At 46.3% G+C, this 18893-nt stretch overlaps 1 protein-coding gene across 5 annotated transcripts in view; it reads left to right on the top strand.

Moving 5' to 3' along the window:
• ttc29 (tetratricopeptide repeat domain 29) overlaps positions 1-14571 on the top strand; it is a 42369-nt gene extending 27798 nt beyond the window's left edge. For all 5 annotated transcript variants that reach the window (XM_035424486.1, XM_035424488.1, XM_035424487.1 and 2 more), the window contains exons 8-11: positions 616-707; positions 2101-2224; positions 4078-4303; positions 14224-14571. In XM_035424486.1, the coding sequence (XP_035280377.1) occupies positions 616-707; positions 2101-2224; positions 4078-4303; positions 14224-14270 (489 nt within the window). In that variant the 3' untranslated portion in view covers positions 14271-14571. The remainder of the gene's footprint in view (positions 1-615; positions 708-2100; positions 2225-4077; positions 4304-14223) is intronic.
• Positions 14572-18893: the final 4322 nt, after the last annotated feature.

Here is an 18893-nt window from a genome sequence, read left to right as displayed (position 1 = left end):
TGTACCCCACTGGGCAGTGCCATTCTGTATGGGGTGCTGTATGTACCCCACTGGGCAGTGCCATTCTGTATGGGGTGCTGTATGTACCCCACTGGGCAGTGCCATTCTGTATGGGGTGCTGTATGTACCCCACTGGGCAGTGCCATTCTGTATGGGGTGCTGTATGTACCCCACTGGGCAGTGCCATTCTGTATGGGGTGCTGTATGTACCCCACTGGGCAGTGCCATTCTGTATGGGGTGCTGTATGTACCCCACTGGGCAGTGCCATTCTGTATGGGGTGCTGTATGTACCCCACTGGGCAGTGCCATTCTGTATGGGGTGCTGTATGTACCTCACTGGGCAGTGCCATTCTGTATGGGGTGCTGTATGTACCCCACTGGGCAGTGCCATTCTGTATGGGGTGCTGTATGTACCTCCATTTATGTCCTTGAATTCTTCATTTTTATGTAGAAAAATACGGCAGGATATTTACTGACATATCAGATTACTGCCTTTTAAATTTGAAATTTAAAGCTCCTTGCTAAAAGTTATGGGTATTTAAAGACAACTTGTCCCTTTAAGTGTCAGTGCTTGATACATGACTGAAATTATGTATTTTCTTATATCTCCACAGTATTTGAATCTGTATATGGACATTTCGGCAGATTTGGGAGATGATGAAAGCCTGGGAACTGCTTATAAGGCCGTTGCAAAGTCTCTGGAAAGGTGAGAGGGGCCTGATCATAAAGGCCTTAGCCATTCAGTGTAAGCTGCTTCCACTGTTCTTATGCAGCCTAATATGTCATTTATTCAGTATTTCGCAGTTAGGGTACCTGCAGGATGGGCCGCCAGTAACAACGCCAAACCCACGTTAAAGATTCACACACCGACTCCTAGAATCAGTACGGAACTGTGTTTTTTAAATGTTTTATTCTTCATTAATTTGTTTTTAAATGTTGAAATGGAGACTAATAGCATTAAGCCCAGACCTCTGGCTGCTCCCGTTTGAGCAGCAGCTGTTTCCCTTTCTGCTCCCCAGCCGTAGATCAATAGCAGCCCTGGTCTGGGCCCAAATGCCATGTTTAAACTGAATAAGATTTTCCACTTGTTGGACTGTGCTTTCATTTTATTCCGCGTCTCCCCCTTCACACTTAGGTTTCCTTATATACAATTAAACGCCCCAGTAAGCTTCGCTTTTTCATTAAATTGGACCTGCAGGTCTTATATGAAATTCCCCAAAAATGACCACAGAAATAATTACATGGGTAGTGTTTACATTAATTCATGAAATGGAGGCAGCATTTTAGATTTCCACCTGTCACCAATCCCATTTGCTGTATTGGGGGCGACCGGGGCCCACAAACAGGGAGGAGCGGTCGTCCCCCAGCCCCGTCGCCCCCCAGCCCCGTCGCCCCCCCAGCCCCGTCGCCCGGCTCTTCCATCTCTGCTCTGTTTGATTTCTCCACTCTGAGCAAATGATTAAGTTTTCATGCAATTGGTTCAACCAAAATCTATGTTCACTCAACCACATCCTTTATTGATTACTTCTAGTGCAAACACTAGGCCAAGTGTGATATACATAATTGGACAGTTGTCAGGGGAGGGAGGGTGCTAAGTGTCCTGTCTTCCCGGTTGGAGATTGGAAACACCTTGATTCACAGATAGCCTGTAGGGCCCCAGTGTGGCCCCGGAGCCTCCCTGCCTCCTCACAGTGTGTGTGTGTGCCTAAACTTTCAGCCCACTTCAATACACAACACTCAGCCAGCTTTCTGCTGTTTGTTTAATTTTGATCATAAGGTTGCAGTTATGGTGGTACACACACACACACACACACACACACACATATATATATGGTGGTACACACACACAATATTTACTATTTTTAACACAAGACACTGAATATTTAAAAATGGACAGAGATGCACGGAACTGCAAGGTCAAAATGAATACCCCAAATGTTTATATTTATATATGCAATAGATATTTTAGTTTTCTCACAGCATTAGCACCTTAGAGACTTCAGTGTAGGATTATTGTATACCTTGTAAATGAAAGCACATGGTTATTGCAATCTGTGCTGCATTGCCTGTTTAAGTCATGCTGTATTTGTTGGATTCAGCGAAGGCAAACTTGGGGAGAGTGTTCAGTACCTGGAGAAGTTTGTGGAGGTGTCTCAGGACGAGAGCTTGAAGCACAACCTGGAGGAGGCCTGCATGTGCCTGGGAGTGTTTTTCTGTTCCAGAGTAAGTGTGTCTGGGAGTGTTTTTCTGTTCCAGAGTAAGTGTGTCTGGGAGTGTTTTTCTGTTCCAGAGTAAGTGTGCTGAGAGTGTTTTCTGTTCCAGAGTAAGTGTCTGGGAGTGTTTTTCTGTTCCAGAGTAAGTGTGCTGAGAGTGTTTTCTGTTCCAGAGTAAGTGTGCTGAGAGTGTTTTCTGTTCCAGAGTAAGTGTCTGGGAGTGTTTTTCTGTTCCAGAGTAAGTGTGTCTGGGAGTGTTTTTCTGTTCCAGAGTAATGTCAGTAACTGCATCAGTGGTGATGAATCATGTACTGTATATTGCACCATTATGTAGCTCTTATAAAGGATCTTTCAGGGAAAGCGCTACACTTATTTTTCAGGTATTATTTTTAATTGCCATTACCCATATTAGAATTGGTTAACACATTTCATATAAGTTGGATTACTCTTTTCCAGACAGGCTTCATATTATTGATGTACAGCTTTTATTGTAGCATTTAGCTTCTAGCCCTGATAGCTTCTCAGGACCTGCTAATCTAGCCCCATCCTGTCACTGATATTCCATATTTAATGTTGAAAGGAAATATGAAATGGTTATTCTGCCCTTGTTAGTGTACCTGTTTGAAGTAAACATACTTGATGAGAATATGACTGGAGACCTTCACTATGGATAGTTTATAGAAAAACACATAACCTCATTGTTTCTCATTTATCTTATTTTAACACGTAGGAAGATTATGTATTTATTTATTTATTTAACACCTATTTATTTTTGCTGGTGCAAGAAGGCTTTACTTATACAATTATGAAAATATAACAGAAAATACAAAAAATAGCAACATATTTGTGCGACTGCATTTTAACATGGTCTTATATATTACTTTAAATTCCCAAGGTATTTTCTAGATACCATAATCTTACAGATGCTATTGGAACATGTAGCCTAATAGTTGTGTATTGATCCACGGAATGAGTCCAGTGTTTGGCAGATTGATGTGATTTTATGTTATGGTTGAGAGGACCTGAAGTTGTGCTCTCAGAATTTTTGTTCCAGAAGCACAAATTTAAAAATAACATGGTGTACACCCAAAGGTAAATAGGATTCTGCTATTAGAAATAATAAGAAAGTTTAATTCTGTTTGCATTCTAGTAATGAAAAGCTAACACGTGGCTGAAGGGGGGGACCTGTCAGCTCTTTCCCAGCGTCCTTTGAGGCAGAGCTCGTGTTCGTTCAGCCCACCTCTTCTGATTATACATTCAGCTGAAGTAACAGCGGGGTTAAAAAAAAAACGATATCTATATAAACTCACGTTCCAGTGTTGACTCACTGGTGTATAAACAGAAGCACACAGCCAGGAATTCCAGGCCTCCTCTCTCCTCTTTGTTCTTGTTGAAGGAATTCCCTCTACGCAGAAGATTACTGCCCTATTTTTGTTAGTCAGGCAATCAAACAGTGTTTTCTGTGTAACCCTGAATTACCCCTGGGCTTTCACATTACAAAAACATCCTCTTAAGGTGCAGACAGTGCAATGCAAATACACCACCGCCATCACTGACGTGCCAGTGCGAGCAGACACCTCCATCCCAGCGCAGACCCCCACCCCAGCGCAGACACCCAGCACAGACCCCCACCCCAGAGTAGACCCCCACCCCAGCACAGACACCCAGCGCAGACCCCCATCCCAGCGCAGACCCCCACCGCAGCGCTGACACCCAGCGCAGACCCCCACCCCAGCACAGACTCCCACCCCAGCGCAGACTTCCAGCGCAGACCCCCACCCCAGCGCAGACTACCAGCGCAGACCCCCTGTCCCAGCCCAGCTAATCCAGGCTTAACGCTGCTGCTGCTCTGGTGCTCTGCAGGGCCAGTATGACAGGGGCTGCCAGCATTTCCAGCGCGCGTACGAGATAGCGCAGAACCTGCACAGCGTGGCTGTGCTGCAGAAGGCGCAGGTGTACCTGGGCACCGCCAGGGCCTGCATGATGATGAGCACCTACAGCAGCCACGTCGCCCAGGCCCGGCACGTCCACACCTGCCGGCTGGTGGCCTGGAAAGAGAGCCGCAACGACACGTTCGCCCAGGCAGACGGTACGTCCTCTATCAGGGACAGCAATACTGCTGCTCCGCTGCTTCCTGCCTGTTAGGGTTAGCGCTAGCGTTAGTGTTAGCGTTAGGGTTCGGGTTAGTGTTAGCGTTATGGTTAGTGTTAGAGTTTGGGTTAGCGTTAGCATTAGTGTTCAGGTTAGGGTTAGTGTTAGTGTTAGGGTTAGGGTTAGCATTAGTGTTCGGGTTAGCGTTAGTGTTAGGGTTTGGGTTAGGGTTAGTGTTAGTGTTAGGATTAGGGTTAGCATTAGTGTTCGGGTTAGCGTTAGTGTTAGGGTTTGGGTTAGGGTTAGTGTTAGTGTTAGTGTTAGGATTAGGGTTAGCATTAGTGTTCGGGTTAGCGTTAGTGTTAGGGTTTGGGTTAGGGTTAGGGTTAGTGTTAGGATTAGGGTTAGCATTAGTGTTCGGGTTAGCGTTAGTGTTAGGGTTTGGGTTAGGTGCTTTTGGAGCTTTTTCGAGGTGAAGGTGTTCAGTCCTCAGCTCGTGTAAAACAGTCACAGAAGATCCCCATATTAGAACTGGCATGTCTGTGCAGCGCATCGGCCTAGCGGAGGATCAGGAGTTATGATGTGCTTTGTCAGCAGCGATATTCAGCCGAGCTGTACCCTGAATCTCTGAGCAGGCCGAGCTAATGACTAGTAGCCGGATTCTTAGGACTCTCAGGTGGCCTCCACCCAGCAGCTTCTGCACAGTGATGAAAAGCTGGGGATAAAGCGCTCTGACAGGAGCTCGCCGTGGCGCGGAGCAGGCTGGCCCTGCCCAGCCCCGCAGAGTCAGGCTTTTCTTCTTATATTCTTTTCTTCTTCTTGTAAAGGAGGCTCTCGCTGCAGTCAGCAGTGATTTGCAGACGCGAGACAACCTGCCAGCTGGTGACCAATGGGGGGTGTGGGTGATTATCAGCTGTTGCCTAATGAAAGGCTGTTCCCTCCTCCTTCTCCAGACCATGAGCAGAAAACGCACACCCTTCCTGGCCACTGCCTCACTGCTTGCACATTAACACACTGAACTTCCGGTGTGAGAGATGGGCGGGGCTGATGGGCTGTGTGAGTGATGGCTGGGGCTGATGGGCGGGGCTGATTGGCTGTGTGAGCGATGGGCGGGGCTGATTGGCTGTGTGAGCGATGGGCGGGGCTGATTGGCTGTGCGAGTGATGGGCGGGGCTGATTGGCTGTGCGAGTGATGGGCGGGGCTGATTGGCTGTGTGAGTGATGGGCGGGGCTGATGGGCTGTGTGAGTGATGGCTGGGGCTGATGGGCGGGGCTGATTGGCTGTGTGAGTGATGGGCGGCGCTGATTGGCTGTGTGAGCGATGGGCGGCGCTGATTGGCTGTGTGAGCGATGGGCGGGGTTGATTGGCTGTGTGAGTGATGGGCGGGGCTGATGGCGAGGCTTATTGGCTGTGTGAGTGATGGGCGTGGCGGAGTCAGAGGGCCGGTGCCTCTCCGTGTCTGACAGTCATTCAGGGGTGAGATGTGCAGATCTCCTCGTTCACCTTGGCTCTGCCTCATTCGCTCTGTACTGTTTATTTACACATACGCAGGATGAGCACAAGCGGCCTGCTGCGCTGTAATAGAGCTGATCTCTATAAGAGCTCCGGTTCCTTCCTCCTGCTGTCAGCACAGCCGCTGCTGAGGAATGCAGTGAAATGAGCGCGCTCATAATTGTGCTTAATTGAATTATTCCATTTGCTGTGTTTGTGTATGAATGCTCCACCGCGGTGCCATTTTCTTACTCACCACTCTTAATGCCCCCATCATGCTAATTAGAAATGCGATTCTGCAAATGTGCCAAGGCAAATATTTAGCCAATTATCAATTTTTAATAATGTTTTACACCGGCCTCTCTCCTAAGGTCCAGCAGATGCCATTAAATTTCACCCCATAGATACACAGTTATGACATGCAATAACTACTTGAATATAAAAGAGATTAATAATTTAGAAGGAGCTAACAAATTAGGGCCATCATTAAAAAACTAGGCTTCTAACCATTTCGCATAAAAAGTCCAAGGTAATGCTCAGCTCTCATGATAAAGAATTACGGCATTAATTCTGCAAAGTGAACGTATTGCTCCTGTTCGTTTCAGAACTCCCCGGAGCATTTTAAAGATGGGGAATGGAATGATAACAGCGTTTTTCAGCAACGCGGGCTTTTATATTTCCATCCCAACATCAGACTCATTCTGCTGGAGATGGGCAGACTACCCGGCTGTGCTGCAGCGTCCCAGCCCGGCAGGGGAAGGGCGGGGGAATGGGACTGGAGCATGGCTCTACTTTTCCCTTCAGACAAAGGAGGCAACTTAGTATTTACCCAGAATGCCTGTGCAATGTACACAATGACCCACCCGCTTTTCCACTGGAATACTGATAGTGATAGCTCTCATGCATCGATAAGAACCAGCTTACTGGTTTATATATATATATATATATATATATATATACAAACACCATGCAGTCCATAAATATTTGTACAGTTGCACTCCAGCACATTGGATTTGAAAGAAAGTATGAATATGAGATTAAAGTGCAGACTGTCAGCTTTGATTTAAGGTTATTTACATCCCTATCCAGTTATTACAGCCCTGTTTATGCATACCCCATTTTAGGGGACCAAAAGTAATTGGACATCCGACACTAGGTATTTGGACTGGTGGTGCTCTGCCAGGCCTGTACTGCAGCCATTTTCCATTCCTGTTTGGATTTCAGTCTTCAGTGAAACGCACGTTCAGTTGGATTCAGGTCGGAAGGTTGACTTGGCCAGTCAACAATATTCCACATTTTGGCCCTGAAAAGCGTTGCTTTAGCAGTATGTTCGGGGCCACTGTCCTGCTGCAAGGTTAAGTGCCGTCCAATGAGCTTTGAGGAATCTGATTGGATCTGAGCTGATCAGATGTTTCTGTACATTTCAGGATTCATCCTGCTGCTGCCGTCAGCACTGACATCGTCTCTAAAGAGTGACTCAGTTCCAGCCATACCTCCCCCATGGTTCACAGAGGAGGCAGTGCTTTGGGTTATGAGAAGTTCTTTTCTTTCTAATCATCTAATCTGTTTTTTTCCATACCCGATTTTTTATTTTATTTATTTTTTTACTTTTTTGTATTTTGTTTTAGCAAACTCTAACCTGGCCGTTCTCTTCTTGAGGTTTATGAGTGGCTTTGCATCTTGCAGTGAACCCTCTGAGGTTCTGCTGGTGTAGTCTTCTCTTTATTTTAGTCTTTGACTCATATATACCTACATCCTGGAGAGTGTCCTTGATCTGTTTGACAGCTGAAAAGGGATTTTTCTAAATAATTGAAAGGATTTTTCAATCATCCAGTCATACAGTGGTCTTCCGTGGTCTACCAGGTTGTTTGTTATTGCTGAGCTCACTAGTCGGTTCTTTCTTCTTAACAACGTACCAAACAGTTGGTTTTCACTCACCCGATTTGGCTCCTAAATTTATTCTGACAACAGCAACACATTAAAAGATGGAAAATGTAAATTACACATGTTGAAACAACTCAATACTTTTTGTACATGACCTAATGATGCAACAGCACACAGCTGGCCAAGAAATAGGCAAGTAGCCAACTGTCCAATTACTTTAGGTCCCTGAAAATGGGGGGAGTATGTATAAAATGGGCTGTAGTTCCTACGTAGATCACTGGATGTGCATGTAAACACCCTTAAATTAAAGCTGGCAGTCTGCACTTTAACCTCAAATTTATTGTTTTATTTAAAATCCAATGTGTGGGACGGGCGCAGTGTAAACTGGACAGACGGGCGCTCTGTAAGCGGGACAGACGGGCGCTCTGTAAACGGGACAGACGGGCGCTCTGTAAACGGGACGGGCGGGCGCTCTGTAAACGGGACAGACGGGCGCTCTGTAAACGGGACGGGCGCTCTGTAAAGGGGACAGACGGGCGCTCTGTAAACGGGACGGGCGCTCTGTAAACGGGACAGACGGGCGCTCTGTAAACAGGACGGGCGCTCTGTAAACGGGACAGACGGGCGCTCTGTAAACGGGACGGGCGCTCTGTAAACGGGACAGACGGGCGCTCTGTAAGCGGGACAGACGGGCGCTCTGTAAGCGGGACGGGCGCTCTGTAAACGGGACAGACGGGCGCTCTGTAAGCGGGACAGACGGGCGCTCTGTAAACGGGACGGGCGCTCTGTAAACGGGACAGACGGGCGCTCTAAATGGGACAGACGGGCGCTCTGTAAACAGGACGGGCGCTCTGTAAACGGGACGGGCGCTCTGTAAACGGGACAGACGGGCGCTCTGTAAACGGGACGGACGGGCGCTCTGTAAACGGGACGGGCGCTCTGTAAGCGGGACAGACGGGCGCTCTGTAAACGGGACAGACGGGCGCTCTGTAAACGGGACAGACGGGCGCTCTGTAAACGGGACAGACGGGCGCTCTGTAAACGGGACGGGCGCTCTGTAAACGGGACAGACGGGCGCTCTGTAAGCGGGACAGACGGGCGCTCTGTAAACGGGACAGACGGGCGCTCTGTAAGCGGGACAGACGGGCGCTCTGTAAACGGGACAGACGGGCGCTCTGTAAGCGGGACGGGCGCTCTGTAAGCGGGACAGACGGGCGCTCTGTAAGCGGGACAGACGGGCGCTCTGTAAACGGGACAGACGGGCGCTCTGTAAACGGGACAGACGGGCGCTCTGTAAACGGGACAGACGGGCGCTCTGTAAACGGGACAGACGGGCGCTCTGTAAACGGGACAGACGGGCGCTCTGTAAACGGGACAGACGGGCGCTCTGTAAACGGGACAGACGGGCGCTCTGTAAACGGGACAGACGGGCGCTCTGTAAACGGGACAGACGGGCGCTCTGTAAACGGGACAGACGGGCGCAGTGTAAACGGGACAGACGGGCGCTCTGTAAACAGGACAGACGGGCGCTCTGTAAACGGGACGAGTGCACTGTAAACGGGACGGGCGCATGCGGGACATAAAAGCGTGGGGAGACGGGAGCAGCACTGACCCTGCAGGGCTGCTCTTTCCGTCACACGCGGTCCTCCCGCGATGAGGGCGACGCGTCTTGAATGCGTCGAGTAAACTTGTGCGGGAAGATCTTTGGAAACAGATCTCTGCAGATTTTTATGTCAGCTTTCAAAGACAACAAAGGGACTAGGAGAGGTAGCCTGGGGACCCCGTTCTGTTGTTTGAACAGAATACGCACAGCGCTCTCTTCATCAGTGCGTCTGCAAGGACTGCTTTCTCAGGGAAAAACAAGAAATCATGAAGCAAAATTTCTCATTGTTGCTTTAATAAGATGGAATTCCTAAAGACACTAAATGAAGAAGAGCACTGCGATTCTCGGCAGGTTGATCCTGAACATAATTGTATTACGTTACACAGCTTTCAGTGTTTTAGGTACAAACAGGGTAATACAGTGTTACGTAATATTTACATGCATAGCATATATGAAGAATATATGTGTATCTTAGTGCTGACCATTTCAGCATAAAGCCATCTGTCCTGAGATTCAGAGCTGCTACTATACACAAGTGTAGTTTGATCTACAGTATGTACGCTCTACCAGAGGATACTGTGTCCAGATTGAATGTGTTTTTTGTTTGCTAATGTCATTTGACCTGGAAACTTCAGAGCAAACTTGTAGTTAAATAGCAAAAGATTGACCAAATGGCAGTGATAAAATTAAATTAGTTTTTATTGCTGAGTAAAAGGTAAACAAAGCAAGAGCTACAGCAAGTGCTTTTGCTTTTACTAGGTCATTTTTATAAACGTGTGAAAAATCACGTTTTGGGGCATAAGTGATGGAACTCTTTTTGTTTCAACAGTCTGACCGCAAAATAATCACAACAGCTTTAAGAATTGTTACTGCGCTTGGACTCAAATTAGTGACGAGGGTAAATCACCATTAATTAGCTAGTAAAAGGCAGCAGGTGGTTGGAAGAACCAGATACATTCCCTGCTTATTTAAATAATGTATATAACAGCACTGCACTGATACAGTGAGTGAGAGTGGAGCGATAGACACAAGTCTGTGTATGTATGGCACCCCTTTGTGTGACTAATGCTCTGCTCAGCTATCCTGCAACTCCCAGAATTCCACCCTGAGGAATACAAGCAGCTTTGACCCCTGCTCAAACAGTATCATCCAAGAGGCTCTGGCACTGAGCTTATTTCAATATTGATTGTGCACGCTGTACGCAAAGTCTGCACGGGCAGTCTCCTCTATGGGCTTCTGGGATGTGTTTATTCTAGTGAAAAAAATGCCAATAATTACAACTGGGAGATGGGGCTTGATTGAAGAATTTGCTTTTTTAATATGGAAGGAGGTGACAGAGTTAAACCTTCATTAAATCATTAAATATGCATGCTTCAAAACAAAATGAAAGTTCTTCACAGAAGTGCTAATATGGATATTAAATGAAATGCATGGCTCTCTCATCAGTGCTGTGCAGGGTATAGGGTGTCATTTTCTTGCAGAGGGAAATGTAGGCTCTCAGATGTTTTATGGGCAGGTACAGGTTCTAAGCATATAAACCTCTGTGTTCTTTCAGTTTCTAAGCATTTCACATTACGATATTGGCTGTGTACATTGCAATGCACCTTTTTAATCCACTTTTTACTTCAGGTCATATAAATTGAATTGTGTGTGTAATAAAAACAAAATGGGTATAGTTTAACGCATAGCGGTGGGTTGGGTAACTCAAAGAAGTTTTGCACACTTACAGCTTGAAAATTACCTGACAAAACAACCTTTGACCAGTTTGTCCGTAGGGCCAAAGAAATACACACACGCGTGCGTGCACACACACACACATCCAATGGAAAGAAGTATGAGATCCAATGGAAAGGAGAGAGGAATTGCATTAAGATGTACATTCCATTTATAAATGAGTAAATAAATGTTTAGCGCTTTAAAAAATCAGAGCATATCCCTTTATTTTCTGAGATGAAGTTCACATTTTGCAGCCCAGATGAATGCTGCATGTTTCTGTGCAGCTCTGGAAATGAGCTCTGTCCTCAGGCTGTTATTTGGCAGCGTGTAAAAGTAACGGGCGAATAAATCGCAGCGAATGGGACGTGTGAGCAGATGGGACGCGGACTGCTCCCCCGTTTCCGGGTTGTGTCCCTGTGCGACGCTGAGTGCTGCTGTGCACACATCACTTCATCAGACCGGAGGACCCCGGCCCGTAAAAGCCTGCAAACAATACTCTAATTAATATTTTCTTTCTTATCTGTAAAAGTAAAAAATGACCTGTTGTATGTTGGAATCAATCCCAGCCGCTTTTGGGATGACCACCCTGGTGCCCCAGTGAGGCTGTGTGGCGACTCTCTGAATGAGGCCTTATTAACACAGCTGGGCCCATTGTTACACGGTTTCACGCTCCAGCACTGACTCCCATGCGATAAAGCTGTTAAGCGGGAGTGAGGGCTGGATGTGATTCACCGTAGAGTGAAAGATGAGTAGCTTATGACATCACCATCCAATAATTTCATACTTCCCTATAGGTAGGTTCTGAAGTAACGCAGTACAGTTCAGATATTAGGAAGATCAGAGGTTAGATATTCTGTAAATACACAAATTTCTTGATTGCTTGACAATTTTTAATTATATTTTGCATACCGTTTTTTAATTGGCTTACAATTGCAGTAGTAGCAAAATAGGTTTCTTTGATTTCTGAGTTTATATTTTTCGATAGTTGAAAAAGGAAAGGCTTTAGTTACTGGTAAGAGGTAACATTGTTTATGCATTATATTGGTTATTTGGTGATGACCTCTAACAGCTTAAAAAGATCACTTATTTTACGATGTCCTGTACTGTTTTAGTGCTACTATTTTTGGTAAGAGTATTTTTTCTGATGCAAAATGGAAATACTAAAAAATAGCATCTCAGATCATCCCAACATTCACTGTGTTATGGAATAGCTCCAATAACAGGACTATTCAGAGTTGCGTGGTAAAGTATGAGTATACATCCAGGTGCTGATGGTCCCACACAGAATCCAGCTTGTGCTGTAAATTAGCGAAACGCAAGCACCCCGTGGCCCCAGATTCCCTCTATGTGATACTGTCAGTACTGAAACAGAAATGGCCTGTGTCACCTTTGCAGAATGTTATTATTATGGAACAACTCTATAAAAGTGACAAAATGATATACGTTAAATGTTTTCAATATTATAAATGAGTCATTAAAGCAACATTTTGTAGGAACATGTTTCTTCATATTTAATATATAAATGGCAGCTTTCTTGGCATTCTCAGTATAATGACCGACACAGGTGCCCCTGTGATCAGAAGATAGGGTGGCATTGTTATTAAGGTTGTTTGTAAGGTGGCATTGTTATTAAGGTTGTTTGTAAGGAGGAATTGCCACTTAAGATGTCCATATGTTTATAGCACACTGTTGAACATTTCTCCAGTGGGCTTTTAGTGGTCATTTTTTGTTCCACAGGTAGAATTATTGTCTTATGGATTTGGTAAATGTGAAATATTTGTGGTTTCACCAAACCCATTGTGATTAGTCTGTGTCTGTGCTACTAATCACAACTTAATCGACACTGACTAAGCCTAATCCTAAACTGCCCCAGTATAGAGGTCGGGACACTGGCTAACCCTAACCCTAAACTGCCCCAGTATAGAGGTCGGGACACTGGCTAACCCTAACCCTAAACTGCCCCAGTATAGAGGTCGGGACACTGGCTAACCCTAACCCTAAACTGCCCCAGTATAGAGGTCGGGACACTGACTAAGCCTAATCCTAAACTGCCCCAGTATAGAGGTCGGGACACTGGCTAACCCTAACCCTAAACTGCCCCAGTATAGAGGTCGGGACGCTGGCCTGTAGGAGGAGACTTATGGAGGATAAACTCAGGTCCTTATCCTGTCCCACTGACTGAAGGAATCAGGGAGCTCCTATTACACCCCCCCTCCCCCCCCCCTCCCCCCCTTCACTGTTTACCTGCTGTAATGAAAGTGCATTGATGCAGTTATTTTGGGGAATAACAGAGCATTTCTTCTCTCTTTTCTGCAAGATGGAAACTAAAAATCTTAATACTGCTGCTCATTCTGAGCCCTCAATCTTAATGTTTTAAACGCAGTGAGACAGAGTCACACAGATAAAGCACTGAACGCTGTTATTCCCCTTAAATCTAATGATCACACAGATAGACAGTGCGGTCTATGCTGCTCTTGAGAAGAAATGGGAAAATTCAATCACTTTCTCTAAATCCTGGGGGATACATCAATGTGATACATCCACTCCCTGCAACATGCTCCACCTCCACTTCTCTGACTGACAGTTGTCAGTCCCATTGATCTGGGTCACGGCGCAGTTGAGGCTGAGGTGGTCAGTGACAGGTCCAGCGCAGCTGAGTTACAGGTCCAGCGCATGGGCTGCAGCACAGTTGAGTGACAGGTCCAGCGCAGCTCAGGAGCCAGACTCAAGCGTGTGGGATTTAGCCACTTCAGTACAGAGAAGCTGCAGCTGCTAAAAGCTCACGTCTCTACAAGCCATGCTGTAGCCAACTGTCTTTTTCTATTTTTTATTTTATTTTAGTGGCATGTTTCCTTTTTTGCTTTTTAATTTTAGGTTTCATATTTCGTAATCGATCACATTTGGTGCCGTTGTTCTTTGTTTTCCTTGAATGGGAATCATGAAAGTTTTGTGAACCGTTATGAAGATGTACTGTGCCCTGTTTGCTGTCAAAGTGAACATAAAAGTATCAAATGTGAATCTAGATCTACAAGAGACATTGTGCATATATATTTTATTTGTATATTTCTTTCCTGGATGGATTTTTATAAATTAAATATTTGTAATTAATTAATATTTATTGAAACTAAAATACTAAATATTGGTAAAATGTTGCTCATCATAAATGTGTTTTCTGTGGTGTTGTCTGCTGTGCAGCTGTGAGACTGAATTCTATCTTCCGCAGGAAGCAGAGCAGAGGTGATGGGGAAGGTTCCAGGGTCCCGTAGATAATGCACAGCAGGCGACTTATCAGCAGCTTCTCATTAATGATAGGATCACAACCACGTTAATCACCACCTGAAGCATATTACTTGTGCTTATTTTTCTTTTATTTGTGCTTGTGTATGAGTCTCTGCAGTTAAATTTGCTCTAAAGAAATGTTTTTATATTAAAACCAGCCTGAACGTCAGAACACACAATACTTTGTTCTGATAGATTAGAACTGGAATTGATCATTATCATTTTCATATTAAATGTACAACATGCAATAAAACACATTATACAGGGACACAAGTGTGTATGTTGTCTTCGTATAGTTATATCTTTGTGCATTCTTCAGTGCCAAATGTGGATAACATCTTTCTGAATGCAGAGTAAAGTAGTTCTGTTCATGCTGCCGTATGCTGGAGGGCTGGGCGTTATGTGAGACTTCAGTGCTCCTGTGTGTGTCTGTATCAGTGCTCCTGTGTGTGTCTGTATCAGTGCTTCTGTGTGTGTCTGTATCAGTGCTCCTGTGTATGTCTGTATCAGTGCTCCTGTGTGTGACTGTATCAGTGCTTCTGTCTGTATCAGTGCTCCTGTGTATGTCTGTCAGTGCTCCTGTGTGTGTCTGTATCAGTGCTTCTGTCTGTATCAGTGCTCCTGTGTATGTCTGTGTCAGTGCTCCTGTGTGTGTCTGTATCAGTGCTTCTGTCTGTATCAGTGCTCCTGTGTATGTCTGTGTCAGTACTCCTGTGTGTGTCTGTATCAGTGCTTCTGTCTGTATCAGTGCTCCTGTGTATGTCTGTATCAGTGCTTCTGTGTGTGTCTGTATCAGTGCTCCTGTGTGTGTCTGTATCAGTGCTCCTGTGTGTGTCTGTATCAGTGCTTCTGTCTGTATCAGTGCTCCTGTGTATGTCTGTGTCAGTGCTCCTGTGTGTGTCTGTATCAGTGCTTCTGTCTGTATCAGTGCTCCTGTGTATGTCTGTATCAGTGCTTCTGTCTGTATCAGTGCTCCTGTGTGTGTCTGTATCAGTGCTCCTGTGTGTGTCTGTATCAGTGCTTCTGTCTGTATCAGTGCTCCTGTGTATGTCTGTGTCAGTGCTCCTGTGTGTGTCTGTATCAGTGCTTCTGTCTGTATCAGTGCTCCTGTGTATGTCTGTGTCAGTGCTCCTGTGTGTGTCTGTATCAGTGCTTCTGTCTGTATCAGTGCTGCTATGTGTGTCTGTGTCAGTGCTTCTGTGTGTGTCAGTGTTCCTGTGTCTGTCTGTATCAGTGCTTCTGTGTGTGTGTCTGTGTCAGTGCTTCTGTCTGTATCAGTGCTCCTGTGTGTGTCTGTATCAATGCTTCTGTCTGTATCAGTGCTCCTGTGTGTGTCTGTGTCAGTGCTCCTGTGTGTGTCTGTATCAGTGCTCCTGTGTGTGACTGTATCAGTGTTCCTGTGTGTCTGTATCAGTGCTTCTGTGTGTCTGTATCAGTGCTTCTGTGTGTGTCTGTATCAGTGCTCCTGTCTGTGTCTGTATCAGTGCTCCTGTCTGTGTCTATATCAGTGCTCCTGTGTGTGTCTGTATCAGTGCTTCTGTGTGTGTCTGTAACAGTGCTCCTGTCTGTATCAGTGCTTCTGTCTGTATCAGTGCTCCTGTGTGTGTCTGTATCGGTGCTTCTGTCTGTATCAGTGCTCCTGTGTGTGTCTGTATCAGTGCTTTTGTGTGTATCAGTGCTCCTGTGTGTGTCTGTATCCGTGCTTTTGTGTCTATCAGTGCTCTTGTATGTGTCTGTCTGACAGTGTGGTTGCTGCTCAGCTAATGTGTAAAACACTGAGCATTCACACTCAGCGCGGTACTGAGTGTGTGTCATTGATGTGTGTATCCAGCACTCAAATATAACTAACAGTGATCATTAGTTTTAAGGGGAATAAGAGCTTTCGGTGCTGCTCTGTTCCTGTCTCTGCGTGGTTGCCTGGTCTGAAGCAAAGCTATTCCGTGCGGTTTAGCCTCCTGTTCTGCTCAACCAATGTCCTTACCGAGGACCAAGCAGACCTTGTGGTACAGCGCTGTAGTGAAACTCTGTGGCTTTGTGGGCCTGTAGTTCTGCTCACATGAAATAAGGAATATAAAGAGAACCGGCAGACTGATGCCTGGCACATCACAGACCAGCAGAGGAGTTTTATAAAGACTGTATGCTTTCCCTGACTCTGTAACTGGAGCATACAGGCATCCTTAAGACTCCTTCTAAGGGCTTCATGAGTCAGAGACGGACCTGCTGGTCCTGACTGATGACATTGGAGGCAGCAGGAGAGGGAATCCGTCCCAACACAGTGCTGCACATCCCTGAGAAACAAGCTGCACATCCCCCCTGAGAAACAGGCTGCACATCCCCCCCTGAGAAACAGGCTGCACATCCTCCCTGAGAAACAGGCTGCACATCCCCCCCTGAGAAACAGGCTGCACATCCCCCCTGAGAAACAGGCTGCACATCCCCCCTGAGAAACAGGCTGCACATCCCCCCCTGAGAAACAGGCTGCACATCCCCCCTGAGAAACAGGCTGCACATCCCCCCCTGAGAAACAGGCTGCACATCCCCCCTGAGAAACAGGCTGCACATCCCCCCTGAGAAACAGGCTGCACATCCCCCCTGAGAAACAGGCTGCACATCCCCCCTGAGAAACAGGCTGCACATCCCCCCCTGAGAAACAGGCTGCACATCCCCCCCTGAGAAACAGGCTGCACATCCCCCCCTGAGAAACAGGCTGCACATCCCTGAGAAACAGGCTGAACATCCCCCCTGAGAAACAGGCTGCACATCCTCCCTGAGAAACAGGCTGCACATCCTCCCTGAGAAACAGGCTGCACATCCCCCCTGAGAAACAGGCTGCACATCCCCCCTGAGAAACAGGCTGCACATCCCCCCTGAGAAACAGGCTGCACATCCCCCCTGAGAAACAGGCTGCACATCCTCCCTGAGAAACAGGCTGCACATCCCCCCTGAGAAACAGGCTGCACATCCCCCCTGAGAAACAGGCTGCACATCCCTGAGAAACAGGCTGAACATCCCCCCTGAGAAACAGGCTGCACATCCCTGAGAAACAGGCTGCACATCCTCCCTGAGAAACAGGCTGCACATCCCCCCTGAGAAACAGACTGCACATCCCTGAGAAACAGGCTGCACATCCTCCCTGAGAAACAGGCTCCACATCCCCCCCTGAGAAACAGGCTCCACATCCCCCCTGAGAAACAGGCTGAACATCCCTGAGAAACAGGCTGCACATCCCCCCCTGAGAAACAGGCTGCACATCCTCCCTGAGAAACAGGCTGCACATCCCTGAGAAACAGGCTGAACATCCCCCCTGAGAAACAGGCTGCACATCCCCCCTGAGAAACAGGCTGCACATCCCCCCCGAGAAACAGGCTGCACACCCCCCCTGAGAAACAGGCTGCACATCCCCCCTGAGAAACAGGCTGCACACCCCCCCTGAGAAACAGGCTGCACATCCCTGCACATCCCTGAGAAACAGGCTGAACATCCCTGAGAAACAGGCTGAACATCCCCCCTGAGAAACAGGCTGCACATCCCTGCACATCCCTGAGAAACAGGCTGAACATCCCTGAGAAACAGGCTGAACATCCATGAGAAACAGGCTGCACATCCCTGCACATCCCTGAGAAACAGGCTGCACATCCCCCCCTGAGAAACAGGCTGCACATCCCTGAGAAACAGGCTGAACATCCATGAGAAACAGGCTGCACATCCCTGAGAAACAGGCTGAACATCCCTGCACATCCCCCCTGAGAAACAGGTTTGAGTTTTACTGTTCATGTTCTACAAATATTCTGAAATGTTTCAGTTGTCAACTTAAGGTTGTCAGGCATGTGACTAAATCAGCCTGTATTAGTCCTGTTAAATGTGGCAGTGACAGTCATTTCAATGAATATCAGTGATGATGATGGTCTTCAGTCATTATATTTGCCTCAGCAAAATTGAATTTATTTTGAATTTTTTTATTGAAGATTGCAGTTCACCATAGCCCACAATATTGTATGTGCTGAATATATTGTTCGGTGAGTGCACATGTAATCTAAGCAGTAGTTTGAGAAAGAGGCCATTTTATGGGTCTTTTCATATTCAGAACATGTGATATTGATTGATTTGCTTTTACAAAATGTAATTACAGCACAGTATCCTATAGTGGTCCTCTAGATAGTGATATGATTTACTCGTGTGTTTGCTTAAATGAAATGAAATTAATGTGTATTACAAAGACATCTCTTGGACCACCGTCAGAATTATGTGGGTGTGAATTGATTTAGAGAATTGCTGGCAGTCACGGCTTTATTGAGCTATATTTCAGAATTTCTCTGTGAAATCTTACTATCCATGAGTGGATTAGCTTGGAATCATGAAAAGGGAACTTGTATGGTAATTCATTAATGTCCTGGTTATGTTAAATCATATTTCAGTGCAGATCCTTTTTATAGGTGTGTAAATACACTAATGAGCTCCTCTACCATCTCTGTGATCAGTGATCCACCTCTTGTGCTATTAGTGTTGTGTGTATTTGTGTCAGCATGCCTAAATGTGTGTTAAAAAACTTGCACTTGTGCGGTCCTGTTTCATGAAAAAGTACCTGCTCTAATAATTTCAATGTGAATCTGACAC

The sequence above is a fragment of the Anguilla anguilla genome, chromosome 7 (genome assembly GCF_013347855.1).
Source record: "Anguilla anguilla isolate fAngAng1 chromosome 7, fAngAng1.pri, whole genome shotgun sequence".
Classification (NCBI taxonomy): Eukaryota; Metazoa; Chordata; class Actinopteri; order Anguilliformes; family Anguillidae; genus Anguilla; species Anguilla anguilla.
This window is presented reverse-complemented; position numbering and strand designations above follow the sequence as displayed.